Source organism: Zalophus californianus, chromosome 5 (assembly GCF_009762305.2).
Source record: "Zalophus californianus isolate mZalCal1 chromosome 5, mZalCal1.pri.v2, whole genome shotgun sequence".
NCBI classification, from domain to species: domain Eukaryota; kingdom Metazoa; phylum Chordata; class Mammalia; order Carnivora; family Otariidae; genus Zalophus; species Zalophus californianus.
Genome location: NC_045599.1, coordinates 126,866,077 through 126,884,360, shown reverse-complemented (window position 1 = coordinate 126,884,360; position 18,284 = coordinate 126,866,077). Strand labels below are relative to the sequence as shown.

Here is an 18,284-nt window from a genome sequence, read left to right as displayed (position 1 = left end):
CAGTGCAGAACCTGAGCTGGGGCTTGATCTCACCATGCTCAGATGGTGACCTTAGTCAATCAGTAAGATCAAGTGTCCTTCAAAAAAAAGTCACGCTTAGAGCCTGAGCTGGGGCTTGATCTCACGATGCTCAGATGGTGACCTGAGTCGAGATCAAGAGTCAGACGCTTAACCCACTGAGCCACCCAGGCGTCCCATGCATTTTTTTTTCTTTTAATGTCTATTCCAAACAAGTTTTGTTTTTAAGGTAAGATGAATGCTGCCAGGCTTGATAACACCATTTTGGCAAAATTAGGATGAAAACTTGGTTATGAGATTAAATTTCCTATGTGGTTTTTGAGCTGCACCTGACACAATCCCCAAATGGGAACGTAGAAAGTGCCTTGGGTGATGACAGCGTCATCTGTGCCCACTAGCCACTCATTTGATAGACTCCAATCTGGATATTTAAGTTCTCTTGTGCTTGCTAAATGGACCAACTAATCCACTAACCAACCAGTCAACTAGCAAGGGCTTCATTAATTCATGCCAATATCCTGGAATTCCCACAGGAGATGATTTTGTCTTGGATCGCAGAGGAAGGTTTGAAGAAGTTTCTCCCTGTGCCTTTTCTGTCCTGGCTCCCTCCACCACAGCCCCTCCACGGCTGCTCACCTCATCCGCGATGCACACGCCTCCCCGCTCTCTCACCAGCTCGAAGGCTTCCCGGAGAAACCCCTTTGGGTATTGAACGACTCCGTTCACCCCCTGCAAAAGACCAAATCAAGGAGTCTCTAAGAACAGCATAGTCCTTTGAAACTATTAAAAAAAAAAAGAAGAAGAAGATAGATATTATCGTCAGTAGCATTAGTAATACTAACGATTTTTAAAATGGTCTTTAGAACTGTTCCAGCTATGGGTGAAGAGAGGGGCCATTATTCTATGCCACGCTTTTTGGGAAAAGGACACACATGCTTACTCTCTTCTGAGATTAGAAACAAATTAGATTAAGGGGATTTGGTAAAACTGAAGAAAGGGTCCCCCTGACAGTGTGGGTATTAAGCAACTAAAGTTTGCTGAGGTTTCCTTTTTTTCAGAATTCTAGGAATTCAATAGTTTCATCTATCTGTTCAGCCCAGGAATGCAGGAGATGGGTTTTTGAAGGTCAGTAGAAAATCGGGGGCCCTCTTTTTTCAAGGAGACCAAGAGAATGATTTGAATTTGGAGAGGGACACAGCAATGGTCACTTAAATATTTTGGAATTCTCTAGAATGTATGAGTTAAAACTCTCTGATAATTTAAAAGTCAGCCCAATTAATGTCTAAGGTCAATATACCCACTTGAATTGGCTCTGCAAAGAATCCAGCAATTGATTTGGCCACAGAAGTGTTCAGAGTATCTTTGAACTGTTCAATATACTGGTCCTTTGCTTGGCAGCAGTCTGCAAAAACAAACAAGAACCACAAACAAACAAACAAACAAATAAACAGAAGATGTGAGAACGGCATTCAGTAGAATGGGGGAAACAGAGAAAAAGAAAATAGGATGAGTAGATTGACTAGAATCCTTAGGATACAGTAAACAGGAAATGAGGACACAGAATTCTGAAGGGGGGACATTCTTTCAGAACAACTTGTACTTCGGTTTGAGCAGAGAAAGTAGGATAACCATAAAAACACTTCAGTCATTTCCATCTGGGGAAGAAATGCCCCAAAGTATCACTGAGTCTGGAATACTGAGCTATTTCACCCAAGGATGCCTATCCTCTCAACTGCGAGATTTAATTCAAATGTAATTGGAGTGTGGATTTAATCTATTTGAAAATAACTCTATCTTCTATTGTCACTTAATCTGATGTACAGTTTTTTTTAAATGACTCTTGCAGTCAACTTTTTTTTTTTTTTAAAGATTTTATTTATTTATTTGACAGAGAGAGAGACAGAGAGGGAACACAAGCAGGGGGAGTGGCAGAGGGAGAAGCAGGCTGCCCACAGGTTCAGTGATGAGAGGGGTCACCTGCCGTAATCAGCTTATTTCATTTCACATTTCACATTTCCTTCCTGAGCTCATTGCTGTAACTCTAGGTCAGGCTGCTTCTGCAGAGAGATGGGGGGGGGGGGCGGGCAGTGGCATCACCATGACAACACCAAGGGTGTGAAGAGTGGATGTTCTCCTGGATACCATGCGAGCAACAGAGTAGAAACCGAAGAGTTTTTATCTTAGCTGCTAGTATGGAAACAGTTAAATGGAGTGAAAGGCCAAGAAAGAACAATTCTTAAGGAAAAGGAAACTCATTTTGCAAAAAGTGAGGAAGAATGACGTGATGGGTATGAGGTCTGGAGCATTGCGGGGGCAGTGGGCGTTAGGAGGTGAATGTCATCATGGGTGACATCTGAAATTCAGGGTCTGGAATGAACACTTGGAAAGACAAGAGCCTGACAAAAAGAGAGAGGAAGGTAATGAAATCTCCCACAGCAACAGGTAGATCAGGCTCACAACATGGACCCCTGCTTATGCCCATGTGGATGGTGATGACATAATCCGGGGGTAAAAGAACTTCTACCAGGATTAGCACCTGTATGTGCCCAGTGAACGAACCCTAAGAGGAATTGAGAACTGGAATCTTCTATACTCAAAGTTGGCCACATCTCATGGTAAGAATAGGTAAAGAATGAAAATAAAAACATGATGGGTAAGTGGAAGCCTCCCTTTTGAGAACGCCTTTAAAACTTTTGCAAGAGATGTCAGCAGCCTTTGGGAATGGCCTTAAGCTTTGACAGACGCTCTCACTTTGGCTGGTATTCCGAGTCCCTGGGGGAGCTTTTTGACTGGCATTTTGAGATTGCTAAAAGTATTCTTTTTCCCCCCTCTCCCCTTCCCCCATTGGGAACTGGTAAACAATTCCACCAGCCTTGTTTTCTTTTAAAATTGATAGCAGAGCTGTTGCTAATAGAGCTAACAGAGCTCCTTTAATTAAGTACCAAGTGATAGTCTGTTTAGCTTAGCTCTGATAGCGTGAGATGCTCTTCCTCACAGCCAGATAGCACCATGGTGGTGGTGGGCAAGGAGAAACGTTGATCCTGTGGGGGTGGGAGTTGGTGGGGGGGGTGGCTTTCTAGTTTTGTTTCCTTTGGCTTTTCCCTTTTCCATTTTTTCCCCAATCCATTTACTCAGGAATGGTTCAGTCTTTCTCTAGTTTCCTTACCCCTCCCGACCTTCCACCACGCACCTCCCTCCCTGCCCCCTTGAACCTGGTGCACAGCTGCATTTCCTCGTTGTTTGCACCGGAGAATCTCGGCAGTGATTTCCTCCCCAAGGGCCACGGAAAACATCTGGGCACATCGTCTGCAAATGACGAAAGAATTCGGCAAACCAAGAAGACAAGGTAGCCCATTTGAAGGAGCATGTGATACTAATCAGGGTAAGAGGGCTTCTTAATTTGATATCGAGATTCCTCCTGTGCTCCTCTCCCACCTAGGATGAAACCCTAATATTTTGGTTTGAAAAGATAATTTTTTTCCCCTAGAAATCAGTTATGTGGGCACTTTATAAAGGAGACTGATTGCAGTGTCAGACTGGAAACAACTCGCTCAAGAGTTTGGTAAGGGCATCTGAAAGAATAGAAATAATTAGGTTTCTGATTCTTTTGCTGAGGTGGGTATATAGGAAGTGAGAACAGGAGGTGAGTACAGGGATGGTTCCATAGAAATCTTACGCACTCAAGGCTCTGAGAACTAATTTCAATGCATTTTTTTTGTTGTTTACTTGATCTTATTTAAAAACAAAACACATTTTAAAGATCTCTATCACGAATTATTACTCAGACTCTGAAGGCCTTTCTAATAAAAATTTCCTCCAAGTTCAACTAAGTCAAATTCAGCCCCTGATTAATGATAGGCTTTATATTCATTTCTAATCCTAATGCCTGGACAATCTGATCAATCATACCACGTACCCAACAGCCTTTAGAGAAACAAGATAAAAATCTCAGAACTCACTGATTGGCAGCCCAACCCACTGGGGAGCTCCATCCTGTAGGGCCCTACACTTGTCAGGCCAAGTGTGTAAGGACTGCACCCATGGTAGCTTCCTCTGTAGAGAAGAAGCAGTGAGAAGGTAGGGTTAAGTTCATTTTTCTTCGATTCACCATGTTAATAGAACACCATTAACATGCAACTCCAGTGATTTCTAAGAAATCTTCTAAGGCTAAGAAAAATTTACTTATTTGTCTTTTCTCCTGGGGTCATAGATTTGAAATGGTGAAAGGAAGCTTTGGAGAACATCTGGGCAAGGTGGATTACTTTACAGTAGTGAGACTCATCTTTTAGCAACATGCCAGAAATTAGGTATTCAATGAGCATTAGTCTTCAATGTAGTCACCTTGAGAAGCCAAATATTTGTTCCTGAGATGTGGCTATTGCACAAATGTCTCATAGGCCACTTTATTTGGCATATAAGGAACACAGGTTTTGTTTCTCTTTGAACCCAAAACTATCCTATTTAGTATAAGTCATCCTAATCACCAGTCTTGGCTTCAAATGGGTTTTGACAGTTCCTCAAATCAAAATCACCCTTACACGAGGATTTATGACTATCAAGATGATTCAAAAGGATGGTCATCTATCTTGAAGGAAGAGGCGCAAAGGTGTGTTGAGCCCTAGTAACACATGACTGCTTTGAATAGACCAGCACTTACCTGGACATGTATATTCTGGGACATTTATTTGGGTAAAACATCAATCACATTTTTGTGTTGCCATATTTCTTTGATACCAAATATTTCCTTACTCCTGTAGTTACTACATGTGTGTTTTATATGGAATGTGCTGTATTGGATGTGCTGTGGTAATCAAATCTTCTTTTGAATTGAGACAGAAATTATGGCCAGACAGGTGACAGAATGGGACTAGCTCTTCATTCCATCTACTTTGACTATAAGTCACTCTTTGACATAAAGCTTATTATAAGAGCCTGTTTCAATGTGCTATAGAAAATGACCCAAAGGAGGCAACCGCAAGCAAAATGCTTCGTTTTCTATTATTTTTAATGCTAATATAGCTGCCCAGGGTTTATAATTAAGTTATTAAATTATCAATTTTCAAAAGTCACCTGAAGAAGCAGAAATATACAGGTTAAATATGCATCCTCTGAACTTAAAGAGAATCAAAGGTCAAAAACCTGGTGTAGCTGGCCCTAGGAGGAATGTAGAGGGCTCCTTAGCATAAGCGGAGATGAAAATGGGCCCACTGTCATATGGTAGAGCCATGAGCATCCATGTGTATCGACCAGTCATTCACCACTCGGCATATGTCCTGGTCAATACCATATCTTCAAAGTAAAAAAAAAAAAAAAAAACAACCCTGACATATGACCATCTCTTTAATTTTATAGGAGGATCAATGACATAACTAGTACTCCAAGCTGTTCGTTTAATTTTATAGGAGGATCAATGACATAACTAGTACTCCAAGCTGTTCGTTAGCCCAGTCAGGGACCCCTACCTTGGGTCTGGCCAATTTAGATGGGGTTATCCAGTTGTAAAATTCATTTGACTGATTCTGCCCTAACACCTAAAATTAGAATGATACCTGGGAAAGCCCCCTTCCCCTCCAGGCTATGTTTTAAAGATGCGCATTTAGTATTGGAGTAAGTCAATGTTATTGAAGTTCACAATTCCAGGGTGTGATTACCTTAAAGAAATAATGTCTGTGCTATTTGAGTGTGCTCTGGCCATCAGCATGGCTAGGTCATTCGCTTCTGAGCCACTGTTCACCAAGAAAATGACCTGGAGGGAAACAGAGACACATGACCTCATACGTTAATTTATGTCCTTATTACCCAATTATTAATTCGAGATTGTTAAAGACTATGTGTCCCGGCCTTTGATTATTAAGGGAACACTGCTTCAGACAAGCAGTCCCATCACTGTATTACTATATTAATTCTACAGCTTTTCATTGAACAGCAGCTACGTGCTAGAGATACAAAAATGGCCAAGGATTATCCCAATTGTGAAACATTCCAGGCTTTCACTGGCTCTCTTCAGTGCTCTCGGCAAAATGCCAAGATGGGGAGGCTTGATGAAGGGTATGGAATGGTTAGTGGGTGAGTGGATCTGAGGACTGGGTTACTTAGCTCTTGAACCTCAACCACCTGCCTGGATTCTGAAGGCTTGGACAAGGCAGGCTCCCTGATCCTGCAGCTCCAGAGGATGTCCCAGCCTGTCTATTCGGTGTGTGTGAATATTGAAAAAACAAGCAAACAGAAAAAATGCAGCTCCTCCCGGCTAAATGAAAGGCGAGAAGTGATGGGGCCTCGGTCTTCCAGGCTCAGGGCCCGGGAGGCACGTGCTTATGCTTTTGCTGACGTCCCTACTTCTGCTCCTCCGTGAACACGCCTGGGCTACACTTAGGTGGCAGCTGGTCCAGCTTTCTTCAGCTCTTGTAGATAATATAGTAAATAGAGAATCTAGAGAATACAGTAAAATAATACTAAAAGCCAACACCAGGTGCTGGGCACTGTTCTAGGTACAACATATATTAACTCACTGAATCTGGAAAATGCGAATCTTGGCCAACATTTCACCATCTCAGTTCAGTTAAAAAAACATTCAGTCATTTCAGATGCAGAAAAACATCTCATTTAGCAGAACTATCTCAGTGTATCTTAGATTGAATGAACTGAGTGGGATATTAATTTTATTAAAAAATGGTTCCACTCTGTAAAAGGAGACAGGCAAATGACTTGGTAGAGGGGCCCTGGAGCAGAGAGATGAAAACCCCCGAGGAACACAGAGGAGAGTGTCCAGGGAGGAGGCCTGGGCCTTCTGTGAAGTGACTTTTGCAGACACGTGGCTGCGAGGAGAACTTCCAAGGAGAGGCTGAGGCTGGGAGGGGATGAGTGAACACTGGCTGGCTTCTCCTTGATGCCTTTCAGATTTGGCTATTAGCTCACTATTTCAGATGTTCAGTGCATGGATCAAATTCCCTGTTCATATTCCTGCTTCCCTGGGATCATGAGACTCCTGTTCCTTTGAGAGCATCCTACCTTTAGAGGCTCGGGAAGAAGTGCTGAAAGCTTCTCTGCGAACTCATGGATTGGAGGGTGGAAGAAGAGGGCACTTGTGTGCCACAGGCGTCCAAGCTGCTTTTGTGCCACTGCATTTACCTTCCTGGATAAAGAGGAGAGCAGAGTTCCCTGTGCTGCCAGTGGGCACACTCCCCCCCCGCCCACTGGCCGCTGAACCCAACCTTATGGCTATTTCTTGAACAGTTTCAAGAGGCTGATTTCATCCACATATAGACAGAACTCTAACCAGAAGAGCTGTCTGGCAATGGGATGGGTGGCCTTAAAAGGTCATGGGGTCTTCACCAAGGGAGGTGTTCAAAAGGAGACCAGATGATGATCTTGTAGGGATTTTAGAAAATAAATTCCTACTTTAGGCCATAGAATCTCTTCTCATTAGGTCTTATTAAATACCCTTTGAGCAGGTTGGAAACTAGAGATGACTAGATGTAAGCCTGGGTGTCTTTTCATTTATTCTTCTAAAAAAGTATAGATCCATCATGCATATGTATATAAGAGCAACACTTCTTCCTTCAAAGGAGATGCTGGTGTCTGATTCCTAACAGTGGTCCGTGTTGATGAACATTTGTAACTCTGAAACCATATTCTGTGAAGGATCAGAAGGCTCGTGTTGAGGGATAGTAAGAACTAAGGGTAGATATGTACGTCCTGACGAGGAACGCTTTGAAAATACAGGCCAGGATATTTCAACTTGATCTAAAGGACAGCAATGGCTAAAGTTACATACCAGTTGTTCGTTATTAATACCTGTTCACACACACACACACACACACACACACACACACACACACAAATCAGTTCAGTGGTTAAATAAATAAATAATAATTAAATCATTTTGAGAAATACCAGATCAAACAGATTTCTTTACTGCAGGACTTGCCAGTGCCTCTGTTAGTCAAATACCCACTGTTTCTCCCCAGGAGGGAGATACAGTTTAAACTGCTTTTAAAACTTATTTTTTCATGGAACACTTTACCAACTAACCTCTCCTGCATTCAGGTTTCCATGACTCACCTTAGAAAATTGCAGAGTATCAATAAACTCTTAAACAGAAGAGGTAATTGATAAAGGCATTGTTCAACAAAATAAACATGTGAAACACATGAGGGTAGGATGGAGTTGGGGGAGACTGGTAATGATGAGGCCGGCCCGGAGGGCAAAGTGGCCTTCTAGGTGTGGGAGGAGGAGAGCTCCTAAGAGATTGGGGTTGGTGGGAATTAGTGGGGGGCTGGTGGGAGAGGCATTTCAGTGGAGGGAAAGCTAGACCTCAGTATCAGGTTGGCTAAGGGCAGTAAAAGGCAGGGACGAGTCAAAGATGACTTCACCATTCTTCCTGTAACATCAGGGAAACTCCAGGATTAGTGAAGAGCTGCAACCAGTGGCTTCCCAGCTCCTGGCAGAGGACCTTCACAGAGTAGGAGGCTCACAGGTACTCCTTGAATGAACGAATATGTCAGTAGAAACAGTATAGTGGAGGGTATGATGGGTTTGGCCTCCGTAATGCTGGATTTCAGCTGATGGTGGAATATTATGGGGCAGCGTGGGGGTGTCCTGGAGGCTGTGGGAAATGTGGGGCATCCTAATGCCCGCTCTGGGTTTTTTTAGAGTTATAACAGTAGCTTGGTGAGGGGTCAAGGTGGAAGAAACAGAGTTGGGGAAGGCTGCAGAAATTCCCACTCATTGACCAGGAATGGGGCCCATTCTTTGGGGGAAATAATAAGGCATGAAGGGGTTGTAGAGAGAAGAGCAGAAGGCTAAGGAAAGAAGGTGGGACACCCAGGGTCAGGGGGTCAGAGGGCAAGCTGCAGGGTTGAAGGGAGATGAGGAGAAGCACAAAGATCATGAAAGCCGGTGAGGGGTCGACTAACAGGAACAACATCCAACATTATTAATAAGAATGTTTAAAATTTGTCTCTACTTTGTTTTTCTTTCCTTCTCTCATGTGTGCTTACCACATGTTTTAGACTGCCTCTGAATTTAATTTTACATGCTCCTTAGGACCTCGCATGGGACTAGTGCCTCCCGGAGACAGAAGCCAGAAGGAGAAGGCTGTGGGAGATTTAGGTGAGGCTAGACCCTGGAGTTAGAACTTGCTCTCACCATCTGACAGCTGCTGGAGGGGAAGACTTTGCTCCTGCTTTCACAGAAGGACCCAAACTTATTCAATTGATTTCAGCTTGCTGCTGTATTTTGGTCTCACGTAATGTGAGTTTTATTGGCCAGATGATTAAAGGCAAGAGAGAATAGGCACTAAAATGAGAGAGTGGCATCAAAACCAAAAGGACCACCAAAGAACCTGCCCAGGGCCTTTGTATGGGTGGGTTGATGACCAAGGGTCCGGAGACCCTCAGGATTAATGGATCCATGCATTTCTCATGTAAATTCCCAGCTGTGATTACACCTCTCTCTTAGCATCCTTTCTTTCCTCATCATCTGTCAGAGGTGAAGAAGATCCTTAGGCTAGATGCGATTTCTCATCTCATCATCCCACACCCCACAGCCAGCCGCCCCACATGTTCTCTGAGAACTGCCTGCCTCTCGCTTCTTTCTGCCTTTCCCTCAGTGCATGGCCTCTCTCTGGAAAGCTGTTACTAGTGAGGACAAGCCCACATACTCAGCCACACTCCAGTCCCGGGGTACACACCACATGATGTGAGAATGAATCAATCTTGCATTGTCAAGAAAACAAAAAATGCAGTGTTAAGATATTTTTTTGGCACCCAGGAAATAGCAGGGAGCATGGCAGCCACAAACCGGGCTATGCCAAAGGAGAGAGAATTCTTATCCAGACTTCTGAATCACTGACATGATCATTAACCTGTTCTCCATATATCCTTCTGCAGTGAATACACTGGAATTTTAAGGATACTCACGGGTGACAGTGACCGACGCTGACTGTGACAATCCCAGAAAAGAAATCCAGGTATCTGTTTCCCTCATAATCAAACAGCCACTCCATGTGACCCTGGTGAAGCAACAAAGGCTTCCGAAAATACGCAGTCCGCGTGGGAGTAAGATGGTGATTTTGGATCTCCAGGACACGTTCATAGGCAAGGGACTGTAGATAGGAAAAATTGAAGTGTTGAAGATCTCACATTTCTTATAAGATCAGGTCCAAATGCAGTGCCTCACCTCTCTACTGACCGAGCGTAAGACTGCTGTCCTGTGTCCACAGGTAGGTGTATTTGCCCCATGTCCTCCTTACCCAAGGTCCTTCCTTCCTCCCAAGTATAGGAAATCATTAATGTGGCCCTTTGATCCCTTTCTAGATCAAATATGAAGAAGGAGGCTGAAATTTTCTACCTCTCAGTAGAAAGCCTTGTCTTTGAATTCATTTTAGCTGTAGGAAAAAATAAAAAGACTTTATTTTTTATATTTTTATATTTTTAACTTAATTTTATTGTTATGTTGGTCACCATACAATACATCATTAGTTTTTGATGTAGTGTTCCACGATTTATTGTTTTTGTATAACACCCAATGCTCCATGCAGAACGTGCCCTCCTTAATACCCATCACCGGGCTAACCCATCCCCCCACCCCCCTCCCCTCTAGAACCCTGTTTGTTTCTCGGAGTCCATAGACTATCATGGTTCGTCTCCCCCTCCTATTTCCCCCCTTTCCTTTAATAAAAAGACTTTAGAAATAAATGTCTGCTGTAATGTCTTTTCTTTCTTTCTTTTCTTTTCTTTTCTTTCTTTCTTTCTTTCTTTCTTTCTTTCTTTCTTTCTTTCTTTCTTTCTTTCTTTCTTTCTTTCTTTCTTTCTTTCTTTCTCTTTCTTTCTTCCTACAGTTTTGTTTGTTTGTTTGTTTTTTGAATGAAAAGAAAATGAAGTGCTGGTGGTGTTCATGTCTTTACCAAACTTTCTCCTATACTTTTCTTCTTTATGGGTACCTCCTGACTATTGACTGTAGACAATAATCAATTTTTTAAAGGGGATGGAAAGGGAGGGAGGGAGGAAGGAAGGGAGGGAGAGAGGGAAAGAGGGAAGGGGGGAGAGAGAAAGAGAGAAAGAGAAGCCCAATATTTCTTAATCTGAGAGCAAAATTATAACTTTATATTTTGGAGGGAAGGATTCCTGAAGGTCAGATCATGCATGGCTGTATGAGAGAGTCAAAACAATATTTTAGAAAATAAATGTGTGGTACCACATTTGTGATATATGTCTTTGTGTGTGTATCTATATTTATATCCCTGTGATAAATACAAATAGTCTCTTTCTTGTACTCTTGGTCTGTCTCTGCTCTGTCTGTCTCTCACACATGTACAACAATTCATGCAACAGTATTGAGTGGAGTAAGAGGGTTCAGGTGCTCCTGGTGACTTAAAGGATAGAATATCTAGGATGCTAGGACTCAGTGGCAGGCAGGGCCATCTGTGGGTCCTTCTTGAGGAAATGATTAATTTAGCCCTTTCAAGAAATACCACTTTCTTAGGTTTTCCTAAAGTACTGACTCTTACCTGGTATTTTTCAGGTGTGAAGTCACATGGAGGCATTCTGGGTTTTGTATGAAGACCAAGCTTTGTCACAGATGTCCGGAAAGCACCTCCTGAAAGTGAAGTGAGTTAGGGTCCTCAATTAAACATCAAACAAGCCTGTTTGGAAAAATCACCTATATGCACTAATTTGAATCAAGATCCTTAGGAAATTTCATTTATTTCTTAGTTTAAAAAAATAATTCAAATCGACCTTTAGTTTGGATTTAAAAACCGAGGTATCTCAATAACAAATTTTTGGGAGGAAAATAGGAGAGTTTCTTTCCAATCTAGTCAACAAAAGCATGGAGGATATTGGGGGAAGTCTTGTTTTTCCCCCTGTGGTCCCTCACGAGCTCTCCCACACCCTGCCCAAGGAGCTATATTTCTCTCTGTAGTCCACCAAACTTCTGCCACTGGGGTGCATTGCTGGAATAGATCTTCTTTGTTAATAGAGGCGCTTTCTAAGCTTTGGGCTGCATAGTGCCCAAATCTTGGTGCCAATCCCAGTTCCTGATACCAGGTTGGCTTTCGGTAAACAATGAATGAATGGCTCTATCCTTATAGAGAATGAGGAGAGATAGGTGGTAGGCAATGTACTGTGATAACAAATACACACAAATGGACCTGGAAGACAAAACCTTCCTCCAAAACACAACACAAAGACCATGACCACACAAGACCAGATCACAGCAAAACAAAGATAAGGTGAGCCAGAGGAATCACTTAATATTTGGAGCTAGAAGGGGCCTCAGATTTTTATTGTTGTTGTTGTTAGAATGCTCACTTTATAGATGAGGAAACCAGCCTCGAGTGGTAAATTAATTTGCTTAAGTTCACCAAGCTAGTTAGCTGCAGAACAAGAATGAAACTCCAAATGTCTGGCTCCCAGCCTACTTCTCTTTTTCTCATTCATTGGCCAACCCTTCTCTCCAACACAGGTTCTGACCTGTCTCTAGCTGTGGGATGGGACAATGGAGTTATAGAATATCACAGTTGGAAGAGATGTCTAGAGACCTTGTAAGTACTCTTAAAAAAGAATACTGCTACTTTTGAAGATTCAAGGTCTGTATCAAGATCATTTTGCAGGTGGAGAGAGCTGAGAAAATCATGCCTCTTATCCAGCATGAAGGTTTGAAGCCCTCGATGAAATGTTGGTGTTTTGTGTGGCAATGAAGTCACAGTCCTGAGCAACACAATGAACAATTGTGTTTTTAAATGAAGCTGGAAAGTAACAGCTCTGAATATGTTTTCTTTCAAAGAGATCTCATTCACTTTTCTGCTCTAAATAATCACTAATGTCATTAATTTGCTCTTACTTTAAAAACAAGTGACTTGAGGCTATCCATGCATAGAAATGAGAAAAAAAAATAACAGCTTAAGTTTTCTGAGAATTTCACCTTTTGAAAAGCTTTTCATTGTGTCTCTCTGCATTAGTTACTCTTTTGAAATGGAAAAAAAAATATTCTGAGTGTTTCTAAGAATTCAAATTCCCTTCACTCTTTTAGTTCCTTTTTCCTACCTGCACAATTGGAGCTGCCCATTGAGAAGGCCATAAGTTCTCTTGATGCCAAAGCTATAGGGATTATGAAAGTAGGTTGGGGGATGGGGCAGAGTTGGGGAGAAGGATTTGATAAAGAAGAGCCCAAATTTTAAACAGTCAAGGCAGGTTTGTTCAGTTCTTTGTTCACCAAACTGATAGGAATGTGATGGTGGAGTGAGGGCTCCAAATGAAATACATGAAATCCTGTTGGAAGGAAGGAAGGAAGGAAGGAAGGAAGGAAGGAAGGAAGGAAGGAAGGAAGGAAGGAAGGAAGGAAGGAAGGAAAGGAAGGAAGGAAGGAAGGAAGGAAGGAAGGAAGGAAGGAAGGAAGGAAGGAAGGAAAGGAAGGAAGGAAGGAAGGAAGGAAAGGAAGGAAGGAAGGAAGGAAGGAAGGAAGGAAGGAAGGAAGGGGAAGGGAAGGGAAGGGAAGGGAAGTGGGAAGGGGGAAGGAAGGAAGGAGGGAGGGAGGGAGGGAGAGAGGGAAGGAAGGAAGGAAGGAAAGAAGGAAAGGAGGAAGGAAGCAAGGAGGAAAAGGGATTAGTCAATAGTGAAGTAAGTCTAGATAACATCTCACAAGTCTATCGCCTTTCATATCTCTCCTCTCACCAAACAACCCAAACTCAAAACTAATAGTAATGATAATAACTGATGGACATAAAGAAACAAAAAGGTTTTTCATTATTTGGTTTTCATTATTTGCTAGAAAGAAATGTAAAGTCTAAATATCTGGATAATTGTCTGCATCCTTTATTCAAAATAGCCTGTTCTTTTTTTAATTTAATTTTATTATGTTAGTCACCATACATTACATCATTAGTTTTTGATGCAGTGTTCCATGATTCACTGTTTGCCTATAACACCCAGTGCTCCACGCAGAACGTGCCCTCTTTAATACCCATCACCAGGCTAACCCATCTCCCACCCTCCTCCCCTCTAGAACCCTCAGTTTGTTTCTCAGAGACCATAGTCTCTCATGGTTTGTCTCCCCCTCTGATTTTCCCCCCTTCACAAAATAGCCTGTTTTGAGGATGACACAAGAGTTGAGGGTTAATAAACTTTTGGGTTCCTGGAGATTGTGGGTGTGCATGTACACACATGGGGGCTATGTGTGTGTGTGTGTGTTGCGGGGGGAAGACAGACCCAAGAGAGGTGGGGGAAGGGATCACTGAGATCTGGGCTCATAAAATGGAATTCCAGGTCTATTTCTGTATAGGCATTTATTTGGCCTCTTTGTTGTTTTAACTGATCTGATATTGTTCTTTTAGGCCTGGTGCTAAATACAGATGACAGCTAATGATTTTCATCCAATTCACCAATTTCCTCTCCAGTTCACCTGGACAACCCAAGATATTTAAAGGTGGAATTCTCTTTGGAGAACACCACCGCCGTTGTATAATAAATGCAAATTATAAATGGGTAGTTGGGTTTAATTTTCCAGCTACCTAATTCTCACAGAGTTCCACAACAAAGTCACTTTAACTTGGCTTTCTTTCTCTAAAAAATCATAGTATCAAAAAGTGAAAATCTGTTGGGGCAAGCAAGATAAAGGAGGGAAACAATTTTTGTGGGCATTTGAAAATTCTGGGGGGAAATTCTCTCGGTAATGATAAAGAGTTTTCTAACATCCATAACCAGTTTTCAATACAGAGGGGGTATTTAACAAGATCTTCCTTACTCTTTCAAATTAAAAAACGTATAAATTATTTAATAATACACAATGAGCATAGTTTGTAGAACGTAAAGGTGATTTATTAAAATGCTAACTATGCCTTATTTCTACATAGCGTATTAGGTAACTTTAAAAAATCTTGTCACTCGAGACATCTCATTTACTTAGGATAGCCAATGAGTTAAGAAACGAAGATCTTAATATCCATCACCAGGCTAACCCATCCCTTCCCCCCCGCCCCCGTATTAAGGAGGGCACGTACTGCATGGAGCCCTGGGTGTTATACGAAAACAATGAACTGTGGATCACTACATCAAAAACTAATGATGTATTTGTATGGTGACCAACATAACATAATAAAATAAAATTAAAAAAAAAAAGAAAGGAGGATCTTATTCACCTAAGAGCCAAGTGAGGGACAGATTACATATGGGGAATTTCCAGTTTTGAGAGACTTTGGTAGGGTTGAGGGCTAGAGATGCCCCCTCCCATGGAGGCGTGTTGAGATTCCGTTCAAGTCCGGGTAATTGAGGGGCAGTGGTTGGCTGGGGAGAAATGTTATGTCATCTGCTTCCAGACCCAAGAGGGGAACCTTTTCCCTTTGTAAATTGTTCCACAGTCTGCAGGAAGTTATAGGGGAGACTTGGCATTGAGCTATAGCACTCAGTGCCTCTGAATTGTGTGCTCACATCAGGTGCCTGCCTCCCACCAGCGAGGCCAAGGGATGGGCATGAGACCTCCAAAGGGTGAACAAGATGTTCTCTCTTTAGGATGTGATGTCTTGAGCAGATGCCCCGCATGGAGGGAGTGGCCGCAGGCTCTCATCAGAGCCATGACCTGCTTCTGAGGCCGTTCCTGCCAGGAGGGATTTCTATCTCTCCTGATGTCTCTTCACAGCCACTCCTGCCCACCTCCTCACCCTCCAGCTGATTCTTTCCATTCCCTCCCTCCGTATCTTTCCCATCGATGCCTTTTGCTTAAGTGAAGCCAGTTGCTGGTGTCCTCAAGCAAGAGCTCTGCCTGATTCCAAGGCTGGTGGGCCCGTCCCTCCTCTTGGCACTTTGGGGAGCAGGCCTTCCCCTCCTAGCCCTTTGCAGGGGTTAAATCAGTTCTGTAGCTCTGAGCACAGCAGGCGGGAGACCTCCCTTTAGGGCTCATTTTAATGTTTTTCTTAGAACAGGCTTTGCAGGAGTCTTGGGAAGTTTCTCAGCTGGAAATGGGCGCTATTTGCCATCCATCTGCCCTCCTGCCCGTCCCCTCCTTGTGGTAAAAGTAGGCAGGCATGTGAAAATGGTATTTTTAAGCACATACCCTATCTCCCTAGAAATGATATATGTTTAACAACTATCATTAGTAAGGAAGAAGGCACCTCTTAAGGAGATATTTTCTGTACTCTTTTATACAGAAACAAATTGTTTCTATAACTCTGTGCACATGTTTAGCCCGAAGTGACCGTGTATATCCAACACAGGCAAGGCTGAATCTTTGACCCACACATACATCATCCAGACTACCTGTAGGCATTATACAAGGATGGTCGTCTATTTATTTTCACCTACCTGGCCACACTTAACACCTGGTGATCCCCCCATCTAAGCCAGACCTGCTCCTTCCTCCCCCATTTTAATTTTCTATCTTCTCACCCTAGTTTGCTTTTATTCATGGCACGTGTCTCTCCTGGATGTTTTTTACATATTTATCTGTTTGTTTGTGCTCGGTCTCCCCTACTGGGATACAAAACAAAACCCTGGCTTTTTGCTCCTCATGGCTCTCTCTACACATGGGGTCCACAGTAGGCCCTCAGATACTTTTGATTGAATATATATTTTGCACACAGCAGGTTCTTAAGAAGGGTGCGGTCAAGGAGTGTGCGTTTGAATGAACAAACCCAGGCAGGCGTACATCTAGGTACAGTAGGTCCGAAAGTAGAAATAAAGCCCCAAAGGTTCTTGAAAGGCCAGATGGAGCATGGCATTCATACCTGCGTGGCCTAAGTTTGCAAGAGTCCTTTTCCTGTGTAGTTTCCTGGGTGCAGCTATGTTAAGGAGTCCGCAGGAGTTGATCAAGAAGATGTCACCTGCTACCACCATCAGTCCAACTCTGCACCCGGCAGGGTTTGGGCTGGCAAAGGGGAAGAAGGGCAGAAAGGACATTCTCTCTTGCTTTGCCGCATAGTATCCTCTCTATCGAGCCTAAGACTCTGGGTATAATTCTAGCTCCTTCTCAGAAAATGACATGGTTCAATGATGTTCTGGCAAAAGTCCCATGATTGAGGGAAAAGAGAAGCCCAGACAGGGTGGGGAGAAGAGTAGGGATGGAAGGGCCTGGTGGAATCATTCTGTGTTTTTCTTTGACCAACTTTGTTAATTACTTTTATTCTTCTGTCTCCTTATCTGTGAAATGGGTTAATCACACTCACTGACAAGTGTGGGTTGAAGATGGAAGGAGGTAACCATCTAAAGCATGAGAAGTTATTAAGTTTCAAAGAATAGTGACTGCTGGGGGGATAAAAAGCAAATAGGAGAGGAAGGACCAAGAAAGAAAAGGGCAAGATGAGAAAACGAAGATCTCATTGATCTTAACGGGGGACGGAAGAGGGTTTCCTGCACCTGCGTAGGGCCTGTGAGCACACAGAAACCTGCAGACAGCTGCTTACGCTCATGTTCGTGGGAGGCGATTTGGGGAGGAGGTGGGGTGCAGGGAAGATCACTCGCACGGAGGATAGAACACATGAAGCCACCAGTGGCTGGTGACCCCAGGTCTTATCACACTTTGTGTCCCTGCCGGAGAGAGAGTCTGGGTGGAAGAAGAGGGCTCAGGGTCTAGTCCTAGCTCTTGGGTGTCTCCAGGGAAATGGCTGCACTCCTCTGAGTCTGTTTCCTTGTCAGTGCCTGAGGTGACGGTCCTACCTCCCGGAGGCTTGGTGGGAATTCATGAGGAGGCTTTATGCCTTCTAAAGTCATCATCCTTGAGTATCTATTTATTGCAGTTAACACATAATTGTGAATGGCTTTCTTTTTATTTCTTCTTTATATTAGAGCTAAGACACCATATTGTTTTCATTTTGAAATTCTGCATCGTTGCGTTTCATGATCTATGGATTTCCTTTCAGGGCAAGAGGGGGGCACTGCAAATTCTGGCTGCGGGCAGGAGGCATGGATCGGCTGGAGTGAGGACCGCTGTGTCAGATGGCCCATCTCCAAGCCCTCACACAGGCCTAATCCCAGAACCCCAGATAACAGGCTCTGAGCTCAGCCCTGCCCCTCTGGCCAACCCTCAGCTGACCCACATGCCCCCAGTTTCCACTCACGGCTCAAGGAAGGGCACATCTTGGTGATCCTGGGAGAGGAGGTCTGCAGGTGCCAAGCTCTCAGCAAGTGTCTCCAGGCTGGAGTCATCCCTCCCAGTCAGAGAGCAAGTGCCCGGAGAATGCAGGTCAGAGGAAGGGCTCCAAACTGCTCAACGGCCACTGGACTTTGAGTTTAGGATGGGAGGGGAGGAGCTCGGGCCGGGGGCGGGTCCTGGAGTGG

General features: G+C 43.4%; 1 protein-coding gene across 3 annotated transcripts in view; it reads right to left on the bottom strand.

Annotated features, from left to right (window-relative positions):
* AGXT2 (alanine--glyoxylate aminotransferase 2) overlaps positions 1-18,200 on the bottom strand; it is a 57,644-nt gene extending 39,444 nt beyond the window's left edge. For all 3 annotated transcript variants that reach the window (XM_027605873.2, XM_027605872.2, XM_027605871.2), the window contains exons 1-9: positions 18,065-18,200; positions 11,528-11,616; positions 9,939-10,123; positions 7,027-7,150; positions 5,670-5,764; positions 3,978-4,071; positions 3,231-3,324; positions 1,320-1,420; positions 655-747 (exon numbers count right to left, since the gene is read on the bottom strand). In XM_027605873.2, the coding sequence (XP_027461674.1) occupies positions 655-747; positions 1,320-1,420; positions 3,231-3,324; positions 3,978-4,071; positions 5,670-5,764; positions 7,027-7,150; positions 9,939-10,123; positions 11,528-11,616; positions 18,065-18,152 (963 nt within the window). In that variant the 5' untranslated portion in view covers positions 18,153-18,200. The remainder of the gene's footprint in view (positions 1-654; positions 748-1,319; positions 1,421-3,230; positions 3,325-3,977; positions 4,072-5,669; positions 5,765-7,026; positions 7,151-9,938; positions 10,124-11,527; positions 11,617-18,064) is intronic.
* Positions 18,201-18,284: the final 84 nt, after the last annotated feature.